The sequence below is a fragment of the Chiloscyllium punctatum genome, chromosome 2 (assembly GCF_047496795.1).
Source record: "Chiloscyllium punctatum isolate Juve2018m chromosome 2, sChiPun1.3, whole genome shotgun sequence".
NCBI classification, from domain to species: Eukaryota; Metazoa; Chordata; class Chondrichthyes; order Orectolobiformes; family Hemiscylliidae; genus Chiloscyllium; species Chiloscyllium punctatum.
In genome coordinates, this window is record NC_092740.1 from 18,072,262 (window position 1) to 18,091,822 (window position 19,561).

Consider the following 19,561-nt stretch of genomic DNA (forward strand, 5'->3'; position numbering starts at 1 on the left):
AAGAAGGCACTCAAACTGACCATTACGACTTAGTCCTATTTGCCTCTTTCCCATACCTTTGCACATTGTTTCAAATAACCATCCAATATCCCCTTGAATACCTCAACTGAACATGCTTTGACCAGGGTTATGCATTCCAGAAATGTGCCACTGGTGAGAAAATGTTTTTTCTCTCATCACATCTGATCCTTTTGCAAAGCGCTTTCAATTTGTGCCCACTCAGTCTGAAGGCTCATAAAACAACATCTATTCTATTCAGCTCCCTCACAATTTAGTGAATGCCTATCAGATCTCGAAGGAGAACAGTCTCAACCTCTCCAATCTATCCTCTGAACTGAAGTTAATCATCCCTGGAACCATGTAAATCACTAGCTAATTTACATTTCAGTTGAGGGTTTAGCATCACTCAAGAGTATAGTAGAGGATCATCTTTGAAATGACCCAACAGGAAAATGTCAAAGTTAAACTAAACAGTTTAAACTGAAGCTCAGCTCGTAATACCTGAGTAATGACTGGGATAATGTTATTATAATGGCAAAGCAGAGGGAGGAATCTCTGAAATGTATTCAGAAGAACTTACACTTTCAATGAGACATTGCTGGATCAGCCAGGGAATGAGATGAACTAATGCAACAATGTTTTATGTGAAAATATTCACCTGAGAGGGATAATTGCATCATAAGGATTAGATTCTTAATGGAGAAGAATAGGGGACAAATGAAAGAAAAACCTCTTAAATGGACAACCCCTTATTCTGAGATTATGCCCTCCAGTCCTAGACTCTCCCACAAGGGGAAACAACATTTCTGCATCTACCCTGTCAAGACACTTAAGAATCTTGTGTTTTTACTTGTTGTCAGAAGAGGTTTAAGGTTTTCAGAAACTGGTGCCAATAGGAGCTGTCAAATCTTACCTTAAGAGCCTCAATTTTTTTGCGCTTTAGCTCAGCCTCATCACTAGATTCTTGTCCATCTGAACCATCACTGTCACACTGAAAACCAGATATGGATAAAATGAATAAACTAGTGTGTTACACTCCAAAATATTAAGTTATCTTAATTACATTAATAACAGCTTATTGATTCTGTAACACAAGCTATTAAGTAAAGCATATACTTGGCTTCTGAGCAGTAAGTATTCTGAACATACACACACTTTTTGATTTAGTGGCTGACAATAATATGGCATCTTAAAGACTACTTCCCCGTAATGTTATCAGACAAAATTCAGTACCTAGTCATGCAAGAAACTGTTTAGACCAAAGGTTTAATTTGAGAGGTAGATTTGAAAGGGTGTACATGCGCATGTGTGACTTAAAAGGACAAGTGAAAAGTAAAGGTGCACAAAAAGGATGAAGGCAGGAATTATCAATCTTCGGGGTTGCTTAACTGAAGGTGCGCCACTAATTCTATATGCCCAAACTAAACTATCACAACCACTTGCCTGAGGCTCTTTAAGGATGGAGACAAGATGTTCTGTGGCTTTGGCCACTGCTGACAGGAGTAGCTGCTTGAGCCCAGGAAAAAGAAAGAGTTTACAAAGGAAATGTATTTGCCTTGTGAAATTAATTGATAAAAGAGTGCCCTATTTTCAGAGTACTGGTGCAGCATGCATTTCAGGAACAAAAGTCAAAAGGTGACAGGCTGATATCAGCGTTTTGGGATACAGTTGTGAACACAATCTTATGAAAGAAGAAAATCATTCAGTCTGATAACATCAAATGCCGGAGGTTGGGTTCCACTGTTTTATAGTTATTTAGCCAAACACCTCCTGAATTGAGTACAATGATCAAAAGCAAATAAAGTGTGACCACAGGCATAAGAAATCCAATGACAGAAATATGACATGCAGTTTGGTTAAAATCTGGTGAAAAGTAGACTACGTGCTGAACCATCTAAATAACTCATCATGGCCAATGAGACTGCCATAGTGTTTAGATGGAAAGGAATTTCTTAAGTGTATACAAGGCAATTTTCTGATTCAGTATGTGGATGTAAAGGTGCAAAACTTGACCTACTCTTGGGAAATAAGGCAGGGCAGGTGACTGAGGTGTCAGTGGGGGAGCACATTGGGGCCAGCGACCATAATTCTATTCGTTTTAAAATAGTGATGGAAAAGGATAGACCAGATCTAAAAGTTGAAGTTCTAAATTGGAGAAAGGCCAATTTTGACAGTATTAGGCAAGAACTTTCAAAAGCTGATTGGAGGCAGATGTTCGCAGGGACGGCTGGAAAATGGGAAGCCTTCAGAAATGAGATAGCAAGAATCCAGAGAAAGTATATTCCTGTCAGGGTGAAAGGAAAAGCTGGTAGGTATATAGGGAATACTGGATGACTAAAGAAATTGAGGGTTTGGTTAAGAAAAAGAAGGAAGCATATGTCAGGTATAGACAGGATAGATCAAGTGAATCCTCAGAAGAGTATAAAGAAAGTAGGAGTATACTTAAAACAGAAATCAAGAGTCAAAAAGGGGGACATGAGATAGCTTTGGCAAATAGAATTAAGGAGAATCCAAAGGGTTTTTACAAATATATTAAAGGACAAAAGGGTAACTAGGGAGAGAATAGGGCCCCTCAAAGATCAGCAAGGCGGCCTTTGTGTGGAGCCACAGAAAATGGGAGAGATACTAAATGAATATTTTGCATCAGAATTTACTGTGGAAAAGGATATGGAAGATATAGACTGTAGGGAAATAGATGGTGACATCTTGCAAAATGTCCAGACTACAGAGGAGGAAGTGCTGGATGTCTTGAAAAGGGTAAAGGTGGATAAATCCCCAGGGCCTGATCACGTGTACCCGTGAACTCTGTGGGAAGCTAGAGAAGTGATTGCTGGGCCTCTTGCTGAGATATTTGTATCATCGATAGTCACAGGTGAGGTGCCAGAAGACTGGAGGTTGGCAAATGTGGTGCCACTGTTTAAGAAGGGCGGTAAAGACAAGTCAGGGAACTATAGACCGGTGAGCCTGACCTCGGGTGGTGGGCAAGTTGTTGGAGAGAATCCTGAGGGTCAGGATGCACATGTATTTGGAAAGGCAAGGACTGATTAGAGATAGTCAACATGGCTTTGTGTGTGGGAAATCATGTCTCACAAACTTGATTGAGTTTTTGAAGAAGTAACAAAAGAGGATTGATGAAGGCAGAGCAGTAAATGTGATCTATATGGACTTCAGTAAAGCGTTCGACAAGGTTCCCCATGGGAGACTGATTAGCAAGGTTAGATCTCATGGAATACAGGGAGAACTAGCCATTTGGATACAGAACTGGCTCAAAAGGAAGAAGACAGAGGTTGATGGTGGAGGGTTGTTTTTCAGACTGGAGGCCTGTGACCAGTGGAGTGCCACAAGGATCGGTGCTGGGTCCACTACTTTTTGTCATTTACATAAATGATTTGGATACGAGCATAAGAGGTACAGTTAGGAAGTTTGCAGATGACATCAAAATTGGAGGTATAGTGGAAAGCGAAGAGGGTTACCTCCGATTACAATAGGATCTGGACCAGATGGGCCAATGGGCTGAGAAGTGGAAGATGGAGTTTAATTCAGATAAATGTGGGGTGCTGCATTTTGGGAAGCAAATCTTAGCAGGACTTTAACACTTAATGGTAAGGTCCTAGGAAGTGTTGCTGAACAAAGAGACCTTGGAGTGCAGGTTCATAGCTCCTTGAAAGTGGAGTCACAGGTAGATAGCATAGTGAAGGCTTTTGGTATGCTTTCCTTTATTGGTCAGAATACTGAGTACAGGAGTTGGGAGGTCATGTTGCAGCTGTACAGGACATTGGTTCGGCCTCTGTTGGAATATTGCATGCAATTCTGGTCTCCTTCCTTTCGGAAAGATGTTGTGAAACTTAAAAGGGTTCAGAAAAGATTAACAAGGATGTTGCCAGGATTGGAGGAATTGAGCTACAGGCTGGGGTTGTTTTCCCTGGAGTGTCGGAGGCTGAGGAGTGACCTTACAGAGGTTTACAAAATTATGAGGGGCATGGATAGGATAAATAGGCAAAGTCTTTTCCCTGGTGTCGGAGAGTCCAGAACTAGAGGGCATGGCTTAGGGTGAGAGGGAAAAGATATAAAAAGAGACCCAAGGGGCAACTTTTTCACGCAGAGGGTGGTACATCTATGGAATGAGCTGCCAGACAATGTGGTGGAGGCTGGTACAATTGCAACATTTAAGAGGCATTTGGATGGGTATGTGAATAGGAAGGGTTTGGAGGGATATGGGCCGGATGCTGGCAGGTGGGACTAGATTGGGTTGGGATATCTGGTCGGCATGAACGGGTTGGACTGAAGGGTCTGTTTCCATGCTGTACATCTCTATGACTCCATGGAGAAGAATCAATTTCACTCATGTGCTCAGATGCCACTTGAGTGAGTGAGTGAGTGAGAGCGAGAGAAGGGAGAGAACGAGAGAAAGCGGGGAGGGAGAGTCAACATGGTCAATAAACATTCACAGGATGTGTTTGTTGCTGGATGGCCCAGTACTGATTGCCTACTCCCAATTGCTCTGAAGAAGACAGGAATGGTTTAATGTTTCCTTGGGCTGCTGCTGTCCTTGGGTGTGTCAGTATAACCACAGTGCTTATAAAAGGTTTTGGAAAGAGGGAACTGTTCAAACACAGGGTTGTTCAGAAAAAGATTAGTTGAGTGCACCCCCCATAATTGTTTGATCAAGCTTTTCCAACAATTTACTTGAACAGGTTTTAAGCTGTTCATTTTTAAAAGACAACATCCTACTTAATAACTTATCCACTTTCCACATTTGAAAATTCCAAATGACCATTTCAAGAAAATTTTACCAAAGCCAATACAGACAGCAACCAAAATAGCAGCTTTCAAGAAGTAGGAATAAGAGTATACCTTCTCTCCTCTAAGTTTTGCTTTAATTTCTTGTCGTTCATTGAAATTCTGAAGTCGTATTTGTCGGAGTCTTGCCAAGTACTCCTAGTGACATGAACACATATCAGTCCAGAACTTGTGCCTCCATAGCTTTAAGAACAACTTATTCCATTGCCTGAATGCTTTTTTCCATATTAAAAAACAACTTTCATACTATAATTGACGATATAAAGGCAGAATGGGAACATTGTGAATTTGTTTGATTACTGCTCAAATACCTGACTTGCTTTTATATTTTCAATTCGTCTGGTCACGAAGGGCCACTTTTGAGTTCTACACATTTTTCTTGCAACATTGACAAAAGTAAATGAGCAAAAGAACCCACTGCAATTTGCAATGACGATTCTCCTTCTAATTCAGCCACCTGCTCCAGGAACAAGTGGTCAAAAAAAAAGAGCATTTCTCTACTGATCCAAAGGGATTGGATCTTCAAAAACTAAGCGGCTATTACCTTCAGTTCAACTGAGAAACTGTAAAAAAAAATCCAAATTGATCTGGCTAAGACATGTACACGTCAAGCAACACTGGGACTTGAATCCAGTATCAGGAGGAACACGGTGTTCCTGACCTTTGTTGATCTTGCGTGCATGCTAACCTGGATATCAATCAACTCAGTCTCGGCAAATAGGTACATCAAAGCTTCAACTCAAAACCTTGCAAAAGTTCTCCAGTTTTACTTTCGACATCAGAGTAACTTGCAAATTGACAACAAGACTTTCATTTATGCATGAATGAAGAAATGCCCACTCATTTCTAATTACATCTTTAAAAATTCAAGGATTTGATAAATTCTGCATGTGTGTCATTCTTCACAGTGGAGTCCATCATTCAGTTTCAAGGTAATTTTGATTGAAAATCCACAAGAAGAATCAGAAAGAAAATCATGCAAAACAGGAACTACAGTTATGCAACACCAACACTTACAAGAAAGGAATCAGCCAAGTATCACCAAATAATCAAACACCAATGCAAAGCCACGGAAGCACTCAACAATTTATGAAAAATATAAATAAACATTTAAAAAGAACAAAAAGTGATAGCTGAACCACCATAAAAACAAAAGAAAAACTAGCAGCAAGCAATTGAAAACAAAATCCAAAGGATATGTCTTTTTAAAAGAAAATCTGAACTTTCACTTGTCAGCCAAACTTCATGATGGCATACTGGTAAACTTCATAGCCAAGTGAATAGTCCATTTGGCCAAGAAAGCAATTGGCCAGCTTTGTCTTCGTAATCCCAATGCTCTCCTATCTCTTAGTGCCATTAATTCTCATGTAATTAGTGATATTCCTTTTCAACTAACTCTGCAATGACATGCCATGATAATGTAGTTTGCATTCTTATAAATCTGCATTTGAAAGTCTGTTGGAATTCACAATTCAGCAGCTTTACAGAAACTCAAAGATTACATTCCTTTGTTCTGACATCCACACAAATTAGACAGAAGTCATTTCCCATCTGTTCAGCTTCCAAGGCTTTTGATTATTTGAACAGCTTTATAGAACCATACAATCAAGTTCATACAGCACAGAAACAGACCCTTAGGTCCAACCAGTATACGCAGACCATGTTCCCAAACTAAAGTAGCCCCACTTGTCTGCTCTTGGCCCATATCATTCCAAACCTTTCCTATTCATGAATGTGTCTCAATGTCATTTTAAACGTTCTAACTGTATCTGCATCCACCACTTTCTCTGGCAGTTCATTTCACACACAAACCACAACGTAAAAAGACCACCACTCATATCCTGTTTTAAACTTTCGCGTATTACCTTGAAAAACATGCCCACAAGTTTTGAACTCCACCACCTGGGTAAAAGACCCTGGTCATTCACCTTATCTATGCCACTTGTGATTTTAAAAACCTCAATAAAAGGTCACCCACTCAACCTCCTACACTCCACTGAAAAAAGTCCCAGTCTTTCCAGTCTGTTTTCATAACTCAAACCCTCCATTCCTAGCAACATCCTGGTTAACCTTTCCTGAATCCTCTCAAGCTTAATAATATCCTTCCTATAAAAGAGGGCAAACAGAACTGCACACCATAAAGGTATTCCCTGCTTTTCAAATGTTCACTTTTCACAATTTTGCTTTTACGAAAGAGATACATTAGTACCTGTTTTCATGAATCCAAAGAGGATTTTCGCTTTTCTGATAAAGATGGCGATTTTTTTTCCCCCATATAAATCATGCATCTTTGCTTTATGCCATTTTTGCCTTGCGAAAGATTTTCTGGGAATACTCTACTTTCGGACAGCAGGGGTTACCTGTACTCCAGAAGAGGCCTCACCAACATCCTGAACAATCTCCACAGGAAATCCCAACGCCTATACTCAGCTGTTTGAGCAGTGAAGGCATGCATGCTAAATGCTTTCTTAACCAGCTATCTACGTGCGATGTTAATTTACAAACATTATGAACCTGAATCCCTACAACACCACCCTTGGATTACTCCTTCATGCCCTCATCTCCAGGAAATATAACCTAAATTTTCACATTAGGTCTGATCAGTACACGGTGCATCTTACTGTACTTCACATAACCCCCACAATGTGGACGCAGGCCATTTGGCCCATCAAGTTCACACCGACCCACTAAGCATCCCACCCAGATCCACCCTCTACACGAATAACCCTGCATTACCCATGACTAATCCATCTAGCCTGCATATCCCTGTACACCGTGGGCAATTTAGCATGGCCAATACACCTAACCTACAGAACTTTGGACTGTGGGAAGAAACTGGAGCACCCAGTGGAAACCTACGCAGACATGAGGAGAACGTGCAAATTCCACACAGACAGACACAGTCTATAGGGTGGAATAGAACCCGGATCGCTAGAGCTGAGAGGTAGCAGTGCTAATCACCGAGCCACCATGCCACACTTTACTTGCTCAATTTTATATAAAGCAAATCTCAAAATTAAACCCAGCACCCAGAGTCTACTGATATGTTATACTGATATATAAGAATGCAGAATACAGGGTTAATGGTAGGGTTCTTAGTCAGGTGGAGGAACAGAGGGATCTTGGGGTCTATGTACATAGATCTTTGAAGGTTGCCACTCAGGTGGATAGAGTTTGTAAGAAGGCCTATGGAGTATTATCGTTCATTAGCAGAGGGATTGAATTCAAGAGTCGTGAAGTGATGTTGCAGCTGTACAGGACTTTGGTTAGGCCACAGTTGGAGTACTGTGTGCAGTTCTGGTCGCCTCACTTTAGGAAAGATGTGGAAGCTTTGGAGAGGGTGCAGAGAAGATTTACCAGGATGTTGCCTGGAATGGAGAGTAGGTCGTACGAGGATAGGTTGAGAGTTCTCGGCCTTTTCTCGTTGGAACGGCGAAGGATGAGGGGTGACTTGATAGAGGTTTATAAGATGATCAGAGGAATAGATAGAGTAGACAGTCAGAAACTTTTTCCCCGGGTACAACAGAGTGTTACAAGGGGACATTAAATTTAAGGTGAAGGGTGGAAGGTATAGGGGAGATGTCAGGGGTGGGTTCTTTACCCAGAGAGTGGTGGGGGCATGGAATGCGCTGCCCGTGGGAGTGGTAGCGTCAGAATCATTGGCGACCTTTAAGCGGCATTTGGATAGGTACATGGATGGGTGCTTAATCTAGGTTAGAAGTTCGGCACAACATCGTGGGCCGAAGGGCCTGTTCTGTGCTATATTGTTCTATGTTCTATGTTTTCTGTCTGCAAGGTACTGTCTAAGATTCAAGTAACTGGATGCCAAAAATGTTTTGTTCATCTATCCTACTGGGGTTCCAGTGTATTTTAATAGCAAATTGGGAAATGGATCAGCTCACATTCATATTATTCAGTAATCTTTTTGGCTAATCTCTTACCTCAAATCAGCAACCTATTGAAATTTTCTGCTACTTTGTCATAAGACCCTCCACTTGAATTTAACATCAACTAATATAAACTTCTTGACATCCAAGTGAAGTGAAAAGTGGAAAATTCCAGCTCCACTGAGCAATATTACTTCTCACCATCTCAGCAGGTCTTCTTAATCCAATTTTCCACTTCTTACCTCTTCACCAATTTCCTGTCCCTATCAAAGTTCTATCTAATTCCATGCTTCTCAATCTTGATATTTTTTAAAAACTTGCAAATGGAAACTCACAAATAAAACTTAGAACATTTATCCAACCTCAAAAAGGTGACTGAAATGTCACATTTCATAAGCCATTAAAATTTGTCTAATTGGTTTGATTGGAAGTACAGGACTGTGCAGTTAACTGTTGAAATTCTCGGAAAAATGAAATCTTCAAGTGAGTTTTTTTTTGTTCTTATATCTGTTCACTTGACAGGGTAACACTGGGACAACAATGTCCAGTTTGCACCAAGAGGGAGATCAAGGATATCATTAGGGAGGCCAAAAATCTTGCAAAGAAACCTGCAAGGGTGGGGATATGCAATCCCTGCCCTTTTTAATTCAATAGTATCACGAACATAATATACCCCAATTCCTGCCAGTGAACAAACCAACAGTCTGGCAAGTGATAGGAAGAATTAGCCAAGCATTCTTTCTGAATGGTCTGCAGCGAGTGGATGGAAATGGTGAGACATCGAGTTATGTTTAGTGCCTCAGGGGAAACTAGTTAGCTCCAGTACCTGTCGGGGAAGCTGGTGGTGTCATGGTTATATCATTTGACTGGTAATTCAGAGGCCTAAGGTATGCTCTACGGACATGGGTTCAAATCCCACCATTGTAGCTGATGGAATTTAAATTGAGCTTGTTAAATCTGGAATTGAAAGTGACTTTCAGAATGGATCAGTAGAAAAACTCACCTATCCAATGTGACACAAGTTAGGAACTCTAATCCATTCTCCTGGTTTCTCGGGCTTTGTTGCATCTACTATGACAAGGTGACCTGCCGTGCCAGTTCTTCTGATAGCTCTTTTCCCTCTTCTCTTCCTTCTGCATCATAGTTGCCAGGGCTCATGAACAATGTCCCTTCCATTTCCTGCATTCGTCCTTGGACCTCTTCCTCTCCCTTCATAAATCCATATTTGGATTCTCCTTACGTTCACCTTCCACCTTATCAGATCCATTGTTCATCTTCTGATCCCGTAACTGAACACGGCTGACACTCCCCTTCCCTTTCAGCATTCCGAAGGAACCATTCTGTCCACAACACCCTGGTCTAGTCATCAAATCACCCACAACACCCCGAATGTATCAACTTCCTTTACTGCACAGCAAAGCTGCCGTACAATACCTTTGTATAGATACAATCTGAAGAACTGGAAAAAAAATTATTTAGACTTTTAAAAATAAATGAAACTCAATATTAAAAACTGAACACCTTTTTTCCACTATATTTTGATTATATTTCTGTGGGGTAGCCACTACCTTTGTACTCCCACTGATCCCACCAACTGATTTTGTCTATTCACTAGTTAACCTGTAGGGTTATTCCTTTCTTGTGCACTAATGGAAGGGATGGGGCAGGTTGTAATCTCATCACTGTCAATAGAATTCATTATTTATGAATCTGTAAGGACACTCCCATTTAACTTTACTTTTATCACCTGAAATTACAGAGATTCAACCTGACACCTTCTTGTAACTGGGATGCCATAACTCCCTTCAAGACACGTGAATACTCCATGACATTACTTTACCCATTTCCTCATGCTTGTGAACAAGCAGAAATTGGGATTTACAATGCACTACATAATCTCAGCACATCTGAAGCAAATCATCGTTGAAGTAGTACATTTTGAAGGTCAGTCACCGTTGCTTCTGTATTTCTTTACGTTGCAATTTTTGACACAGCAAGGTCACTGAAACATCAAATCAGATAAATTACCATCTAGTCTCTCTTCAACATACCCATTGAGAGGTAATTATGGACAAAGACATTGGATTAATCTTATCCTAAACTGTGGCATAGATCTTTTATGTCTGCCTGAAGAGGCAGAAAGAAACTCAATAGATGGTACCTCCAGTAGGTACTGAGGCACTGAGATGGATCAGTCTTAATTTGTATTCAAATTTCATTTCTGCATTTCTTGAAAGTAAACGTTCTACGACTGAACCCAAACATATCCTATTCCACACACACACGGTGGCTCAGTGGTTAGCACTGCTACTTCACAGTGCTGGGGCCCAAGGTTTGATTCCAGCCTCGGATGACTGCCTGTGTGGAGTTTGCACATTCTTCCAGTGTCTGTGTGGGTTTCCTCCGGGTGCTCCGGTTTCCTCCCACAGTCCAAAGATATGCAAGTCAGATGAACTGGCCATGCTAAACTGTCCATAGTATTCGGGTGCATTAGTCAGAGGGAAATGGGTCTGGGTGGGTTACTCTTCGGAGGGTCGGAGTGGACTGGTTGGGCCGAAGGACCTATTTCCACACTGTAGGGAATCCAATTATTCTAGCTTTTTTTCCCCCAAACAGTCAAAACATAAATAATACACAGCAAACTCTTGCATCAACATCCTGTCACTTCTCAAAAATCAAAGTTACAAACAATTATTTCTGTTTTCTTATAACCTTTCCATGAAAGATTTAATCAAAAGAATATATTTCTCTCTAGCCAAATTTCTCCTCTTTAAACTGAAGGTTTAAACTGTCCAAGATCAGTTAACTCAGCACAGAGTGGTAGAATTGAAGCCTTGCTGATCTGCACGCCTGACTGTGCTTGTTAGAAATACACCTGGATTGTTAAAAGTACAGGCTTGGAGAAGTTAACGAGGACAACAAACGTCAGGATATGAAATTAAATTCTTCCACTAAAACAATTCACTCAAGTTTTGCTTTGTCAAAGCAGAGACAGTTTGAGATAGCAGCTCCCTTCCAGTCTCCGCATTCTACTCTCAGCCCCATTAAAGTCAACAATTCATTACGATTACAAAGGCAAATTGTCACTTTTATGTTTTCTATTGTGGTAGAGAATATTCTATCAGTGAAGCTGAAGGTATGGTTCTAGGATGACCGTTCCTGGTTATTTTATCTACTGTATACATGTTCACCATCAGTAGCTCCTTGAAGGTAGTTCATCAGGAAGTCATCAGCTTCATTACTCAAAACAAAACAAAAAAGGAGTAACATCAACTGAAAAGAGAGAACAGTGAAAGATCCCCTTCCACTTCCCTGTACACCTGAAGAACTTCAATATACACCTGCATTGCAAGGAACATTCTGGTGGGTTACAAGGCCCAAATAAATTCTTAGAACACAGGCATACAAAGGAAGCAGGGAATTCTTCCTGTTGACTGGATGTATGCTTAAATAGTAGATACGCTGGCAAAAACAGCTCAAAAAGACATGCCACTGATGTTACGAAGATGAGAAACATGCAGGCCTCCTACCTCTTCCTCCTTGCTTCTGGATTTTCCTCTTCCTGTTGAAATGGACCTGCCTCCATAGATAGCTGCCAGGTTTTGCAGAATCCCCTGTTTACCATTCAATGGGTTACATTTAAGAAAAATGAGGCGTATGCCAAAAAAGTGCACGCCAAACACAAATTCAATCTTATATGGTCATTGAAAACTAAAATGTAATTTAGTACTTTCAGCATGGAATAAAAACAACATCATTGCTTCCATAAGAATCCCACCAATCTTTGTTAAAAAGTGTTTTAAACCATGTTTAAAACCAACAGCATCAAATTAATATTTACGTCTAGGTTTGCAATATTCTAACATTAAGACCCTTGAAGATTTAAGATTTTAAAGCAGTATATTAAAAAAACACTATCTTTTTCAATGAAAAATGGACAACAAAAAGAAACTGAATTATCTTCAAGGACATTAAATTCAAAAGAGACAGATCATCTGTCACCCTAATGCGTCAGCACGAGTTCCCAAACCTAACAACATATTAACAGGAGTAAGCCATTCAGCCCTTCAAGCTGTTCCGCCATTCAATGGGACCAGAGACAGATCATCCTCCTCTGTAGCCTGTTCCTGCTTTTGTCCAATACCCTATGATCCTTTTAGCCCGAAGAACACAAGAACCTGTAGGAGTAGGCACTTCAGTCCCTCGAGCCTGCTACGCCATTTAACAAGATCAGTTGATCTCATCTCTGCCTCAACTCAATTTCCCTGCCTGTGCCCCATAATCCTTTAACCTATTACTAACGAAAATCTATTGAGCTCCTCCTTAAATTTATTCCATGACCCAGTGTTCACCACACTTCGGGGTAGTGAATTCCACAAAATCACAATCCTTTAAGCAAGTAATTTCTCAGCAACCCCACCTTAAATCTGCTATCCCTAATGCCTGCAAGTGTAACTTCTCATTCTAGACTGCCCCACAAAGGGAAACATCCGCTCCACATCGACTTTGTCGATCCCTTTTAACAACTTGAATTTAACACTTCAATTAGATCTTCTCCCATCTTTCTAAACTCCAGTGAATGTAGGCTGAAACCACTCAATCTCTCCTCATAAGCCTTTTATCTCTGGCATAAACCCAGTGAACCTTCTCCAATGCAACTACAGCTTTCCTCAAGTAAGGGGATCAAAGCTCTACAGTGTTCCAGGTATGATCTCACCAACGCCTTGTACAATTGCAACATTTCCCAGCTTCTATACCGCATTCTTTCAGAAATAAAAGCCAAATTCAATTTATTTTCCCTATTTCCTACTCTACTGGCATACTAGCTTTCTGTGAATCTTGAACAAGGACATCCAGATCACCGAAACATTTTGAAGTTTCTCTCTGTTTACTTAAGTCGCCTTCTTATTTTCTGACCTGGGATAAGTCACTTATTTCCCTGAAGGTGTACAAATCTGAAATCCTACTCCCTGACATCAGATTTGCTAACAATTAGCATTTTGACTAATTGTTGAGTTAAACCCAATGTATAATTACTACTTTTTTGAAGCAGCCAATAACAGTATGCAATCATACAAAGTGGTGCTGTGCAGAATATCTGTATCAGCAGGTATAAATCCACATTATAGATGTGCAAAACTAAGCTGGCTTCCCAGTGGACCCACAACACAAGGGGTCAAATTCACACTGGGTCAGTATTACAAGCTTGATGTAACACTGGAGTTCCACTCTTTCCATGGATCTCAAACACAAGTTTGGATTTGATCAATAAGATCATTGCAATTGTTATGAAGTATGGAGTACACACACCAAGCATAAAAACAGCAAATAGAGAACGAAAGAAAAGGAAGAGATGGTGCAGTGGTAATGTCACTAGACTTAGAATCCAAAGGCCCAGGCTAACGTCCAAAGGATGTAGGTTTAAATCATTACAGCGGCTTATGAAATGTAAAATTAGTTTGTCCCAACACTGGGGCAGGAGGTCAAGGTTCAAGTCCCACCTGCCCCAGTATGTCACAACACATCTGAACAGGTTGATTCATAAATATGTTAGGTACATAACCTGACATTTACCCACATAATATTCCTCATTGGCCTTGTTCTTGCCCACTCTTTAGCCAGCCTGCCTATATCCCTCTGCAGTACACCAGCCAAGAAATTTAACAGTTGGCACCTTACATCATAGTTGAATGTCTGCATGTACACAGAGTGGTGATCCAAGTTTCTGAAGTTACAGCGCCATCAGGCTGAGGTTCATGTGCTTGATTGACGGGTGGGACAAAGAAGGAGTGGAAAAAGAAGAAAATTAGATAAGATAACCACAATTTCCATTGTAGGGAGTTGCATTTTCCAGCATAAAGCATAAATGGAATTGAATTTGGTTGCAAGGCCTTTCTTCTCACACCTCATTACTATCATTGAGAATTCACCAGGATATTGCCTGGGATAGAGCATTTCGGCAATTGAGAGAGGCTAGATAAACACTGATTCTTTTCTTAAGAGCAGAAAAGGCCGAGGCAGGACCTGGATGGATGTGTTTAAGATTATGAGGGGCATGGACAATGTGGATAGAAAGCAGTATTTTCCTTAGTTGAAGGGTCAATAATTTTAAGGTAAATGGTGGAGGATTTGACAATTTTTTTTTCAGCTAAAGAAAAGGGTTTTGGGAATCTGAAATGCACTGCCTGGGAGGGTACTTGAGGCAGGAAGTAACCTTTAAAAAAGTACTTGATAAGCACTTGAAATGTCATAACATTCAAAGCTATGGTTCTAGTATGGCAAAGTGGGACTAGTATAGATTTAGTCTAAGCTTTGGCAGTACAGAGTTTTCAAAGAATCCCAACAGTGTGGAAGCAAGCCATTCAGCCCAACAAGCCCACACCAACCCCTGAAGAGCATCCCTCCCAACCGATGGGCCAAAGAGGAGATTCATACAGTGTAGAAGAAATGATGCTAGATCGCAATTTGGAGCCATATTTGTCCAGCCTTACATACCAGGTGATATTTCCCCACTACTAATGTCACACCCTACACTTTTTACTTCTATTGCAATCAGCGTTGGCAGGTGTTCCCTGAACTACCTTGCTCCTGATGGATGATGTAGTGTAAATTCAAATAGCATCAATGCATATAGTGTTACACTGCTTTATGAACTGTTTGCTTTTGCGATTCATAACTAGTCTAAGATTATGCCTTCAAAACTAACGCAACTCTGCTAAATTAGTCATCCATATGAACAGCATCCTTCCTTGCACATGATTCCTTCATTTCACACCTTAATATAATCCATCCAAACATACAATTTCTTTCCTTTCCCATGTATTGCATCCGTTAAGCAGGATCTCAATGGATAGATAGATTAATTTCCAGTTTACCTTCAAGCAGGGCATATTTGCTTCTGAACTGAACAGGATGGTATAGGAGGCCACCTCTTGAAAGACTGCACCCCACAGAAATGTTGACAAAACATGTGAGCTCAGGATCTCAAAGCTCTTGAGAAACTCCAGCTCAGAATCTCAATGGGATTGGAAATGAAGCAGGACAGAAAAGCAGGCAATAGTTTGGTGCCAAAAATGGGCGGTTTAGTCTGTGAACACAGAAAAGTGGGAGAGAAAACCAAATCGGCCCTTAAAGCCTGCTTCTCCACTTCCTAAGATCATAGCCAACCGGACAGTGGCCTCAACTCCACTTTCCGCCTGTCCTTCAGTCAAGAATGTAATATGGCTTTAAAAATACTCAAGGGTATCATCTCTACTGTGCCATATGTAGACAGTTCTACAGACCCACAACCCTCAGAGAAAAGGGTTCTCAGCTCTGTCAAAAACAGGAGACCCTCATTTTTAAAATGTTATTGCCTAGTTTTAGTTTTTTTTAAAAAATCAACCTGTTCAGATACAATATAGCACACCACTGGAGCAGGTGGGACATGAACCCAGACTTTCTCGTCGAGAGGCAAGGACATCATAAAAGCCCCCTTCCTCACATTCTAGATTCCTTGTTAAGTACATGTTTGACACCTAGCTCAAGTTAAAACATCAGCTAGGTAGCTCACTGTGAAATGATACAAATTTATGGCCGATAATCCTGATTTCTGGTGTAGAGATCCTGAATTCAAACTATTAACTTCAAGCCAGATGGAATCCTGGAAGATATATTGCTAGGAGGTGGACAGCAACAATTATGAAGCTAAATCCGACATTCGCATCGCACAAGCGGACTGCATACATCTCAATTAAAGAGAGAATCTAACCAATGACCCCAAACATTCAAGGCATAAATCAGGAGTGTAATGGAATACTCTCTACCTGCCTGGATGATTGCAAGAAGCTGGATATCATTCAGGACAAACTAGCCCACTTGATTGGCACCCACATCCACAAATGTTCAGTCACTCCACCACACAATGCACAACAGCAGCAGTGTGTACCTTCTACAAGATGCAGTGCAGAAATTCACCAAAGCTCCTTGGATAGCACCTTCAAACCCACAACCACTTCCATCTAGAAGGACAAGGGTAGCAGATATATGGGAACACCACGACGTGCAAGTCACTTCAAGTCACAAACCATTCTCTCATGAATCGTTATCATCATTCATTCAGGCGTTGGGTCAGAAGCCTGGAACTCCCTCCGTAATGATATTGTGTTTGTCCTTACATTCTCAAGGTTAAAACTGGCTCAAAGAGACAGCTCATTATACTTCTCCAGGGCAATCTGGAATGGGGAATAAATGCTGGCCTAGCAAGTAATGCCCACATTCATAAATAAATAAAAACAACATTTCTGGTCAATAGCAATCCACAGAATGTTAATCTTGGAAGGTTCAGTAATGGCGATATTATGGAAATGGCCAATTTATCTTTTACACAATTTTTCAAAATCCATTTGAAGGTAAAAGCTAGACAAAATCACCATAGTCCCAGGGCCGCTCTCTCATTAGAGGGAGAGATGACGAGTATTGGTTTAACCGAAGAGTCACCGTGCATCAGGCAAGGGGTGAGGTTGAGAAGGTTGGACCTTCATAGTAAACTCAGTTGGTGCAGTGTGGTATGTCAAAGGGTGCTGCACTGCAAACCAATGCCTGTAGACCTCACTATCACAGTACACTCATTTGCTGACTAAACAATGGTTGAAAGTAGAATACAACCAAAGAGTATGATAAAGACAGCAAAAAGTGGCACACTCTGGTTTTACAATAATATAGTTTATACACCTAGTTTAAACGTAAAGTTTTGATTCACATTTTCTTCACACAGCTAACAATGGACTGGAACTTTCCTAGCTGAGTTAATGACACCATTATGCACAGAAGAAGTGACAGAAAGTGTATAGCAATGCTCAGAATCTATTGCAAGCATTTTACCACTCATTTGTGTAAATTACAATTGATATAAATACAACTTATGAGCCATGTTGGTTACAGCATTTGTTAGACTGGTGAATATGGGGCTCAGTGATGTCATATTTTAGTTTATACATTTACAGATATGTTACTTAAGAAATCACAGTTTAATCATCTTCCTGTCATAATCAAGTTAGAAGTGTCAACATTTGGGATGGGAAATCAATAAAAGTTACAGAAAAATTAACCAAAATAATTATTTGTTTAGAACTTAATGACTGAAAACAAACTCAAAGATATTTCATGCAAAACACAATTTTTCTCAAGTATTTAATGTATGCAGTCCAATATTTAAAATGGAAATATTTGCTAAACAGAAAACACAAATTGCTAAATTTCAATTTGCGAAACAATACTTTCCTACCTCTCTCCTGTTTCCAAATTGAAACAGGGCATTTGCCTGTTCAAATGACCACCAGTTTTAAAATTAGCTGCAGTATTTTTACAGAAAATGGTAAATGTTCAAATGTTCATGGTACAGGCAGTAATTCACAGTTCAGCGACTGTCTCATTCCAAAATAATATGAAATTTGTTACCATGCAGGGTGAAAAAGAAACCTGAAAAAAAGTCTGAACTCCATTCTAAACTGTTATTATTCAACTTCTTTTAGGCAATGGAGAACTTAAAATAATTGTTAAAACTCACAAAAGCCACAGCAGTACATGCAGTTTTGGAGCGTGTAAATATTAATCCCAAAATATCTCACAGGAAACCAATGCTGCTATTCTGTTACAAAAAGAAACAGAAACATCAGAAATAGTCTGCAGATCAAGCAGCATTTCTTAGGTAGAAACAGAGCTAATGTTTTATGACAAGATTAAACAGAAGGAGATGATATCGGAGGACTGGACAACTGAATCCCTCAAGCTCTGTAATTCAATAAGATTGTGGTTGATCCGATTGTGGTCTCATCTCTACTACCCCACCTCACAACCTCTGATACCCTTGTTAGTCAAGAATTCATCTACGTCCATCTAACAATATTATAAATGGTGCTGCTCTGGGAAAGAAAGAGCTCCAAAGTCTCATGACCTCCCAAACAAATTCTCATCTTATTTTGGCAAGCACCCCTTCTTTTTTACTTTTTTTTTAAAATGGTGTTTTATTCCCTCAGAGTGAACAGAACTTCTGACACTGCTGTTTTTCTTTTACCCCACACCACTGCCTGACAGCAGTAATGCTTACTTTTAGCACCCTATTTTTAAAAATGTCTCCCCTCGTCCATTATTAAGGAGATACATTTCTCTCCACAGCTCCTGCCCCGAAATGCTGAGGATTTAAAACCATTTTTTGTTTGTATTTCAGAGTTCCAACACTTGTTTATTTTTTGCTTTTGTAAAATATTGTTAGAGGCACTTACAATCTGAGCAAAGTTATAACCAACAAGTTAAAATGTTCTTTTCTCCCTCAAAAGCAGCTTGGATACTTCAACTTAAAATTAAAGTTTCTGGGTTTGAACTCCATCACATTTATCTGATTTGATGACAATTTGTTAGCATTTGCCAGAGGCACCACAATTAAAGCTTAGTTCAAAATAAAAGTTGATGCAACAGCCAGGGCAATATTACATACCCTCAACTGTTTTTTTTAATTTGTACTGAGAGCGAAATAACACATTTTAGAATGACAATACGGTATCTTAACACACTTGCATTCTGCCAAATGACTCCAGCTCAAATCGAGGAGACATGCACCTCCTCATATACAGGCTGCAAAATTATATGTCTTAAAAAGTAATCACACATTCTTGCATCATTTAAGGAGGTACTAAACGTGTGTTGATATCATAGTGAAAATCCAATGAACTTTTTTCCACACTTTGTAAAAATAGATTGGCAATGCCACAGAGGTAGATTGCTTTCTGTGCCTCACACATAATCATTACATTTAATTAAAAAGCACTGGACCCTAGGAACCTCCACTTGATCCTTCAGGCCAGAATGTATACCACGACATTTTGTTGTGTGTCACT

The 19,561-nt window shown here is 40.1% G+C and overlaps 1 protein-coding gene across 8 annotated transcripts in view; it reads right to left on the reverse strand.

Annotated features, from left to right (window-relative positions):
- Window positions 1-19,561, reverse strand: part of nek1 (NIMA-related kinase 1) — a 165,065-nt gene that overhangs the window by 67,376 nt on the left and 78,128 nt on the right. For 5 of the 8 annotated variants that reach the window (XM_072594483.1, XM_072594516.1, XM_072594508.1 and 2 more), the window contains 3 exons: window positions 12,218-12,301; window positions 4,855-4,938; window positions 914-991 (listed from right to left, as the gene is read on the reverse strand). The exons of 1 other annotated variant lie outside the window; for it this stretch is intronic. In XM_072594483.1, the coding sequence (XP_072450584.1) occupies window positions 914-991; window positions 4,855-4,938; window positions 12,218-12,301 (246 nt within the window). The remainder of the gene's footprint in view (window positions 1-913; window positions 992-4,854; window positions 4,939-12,217; window positions 12,302-19,561) is intronic. 2 more of the 8 variants (XM_072594492.1, XM_072594501.1) reach the window with 2 other exon arrangements.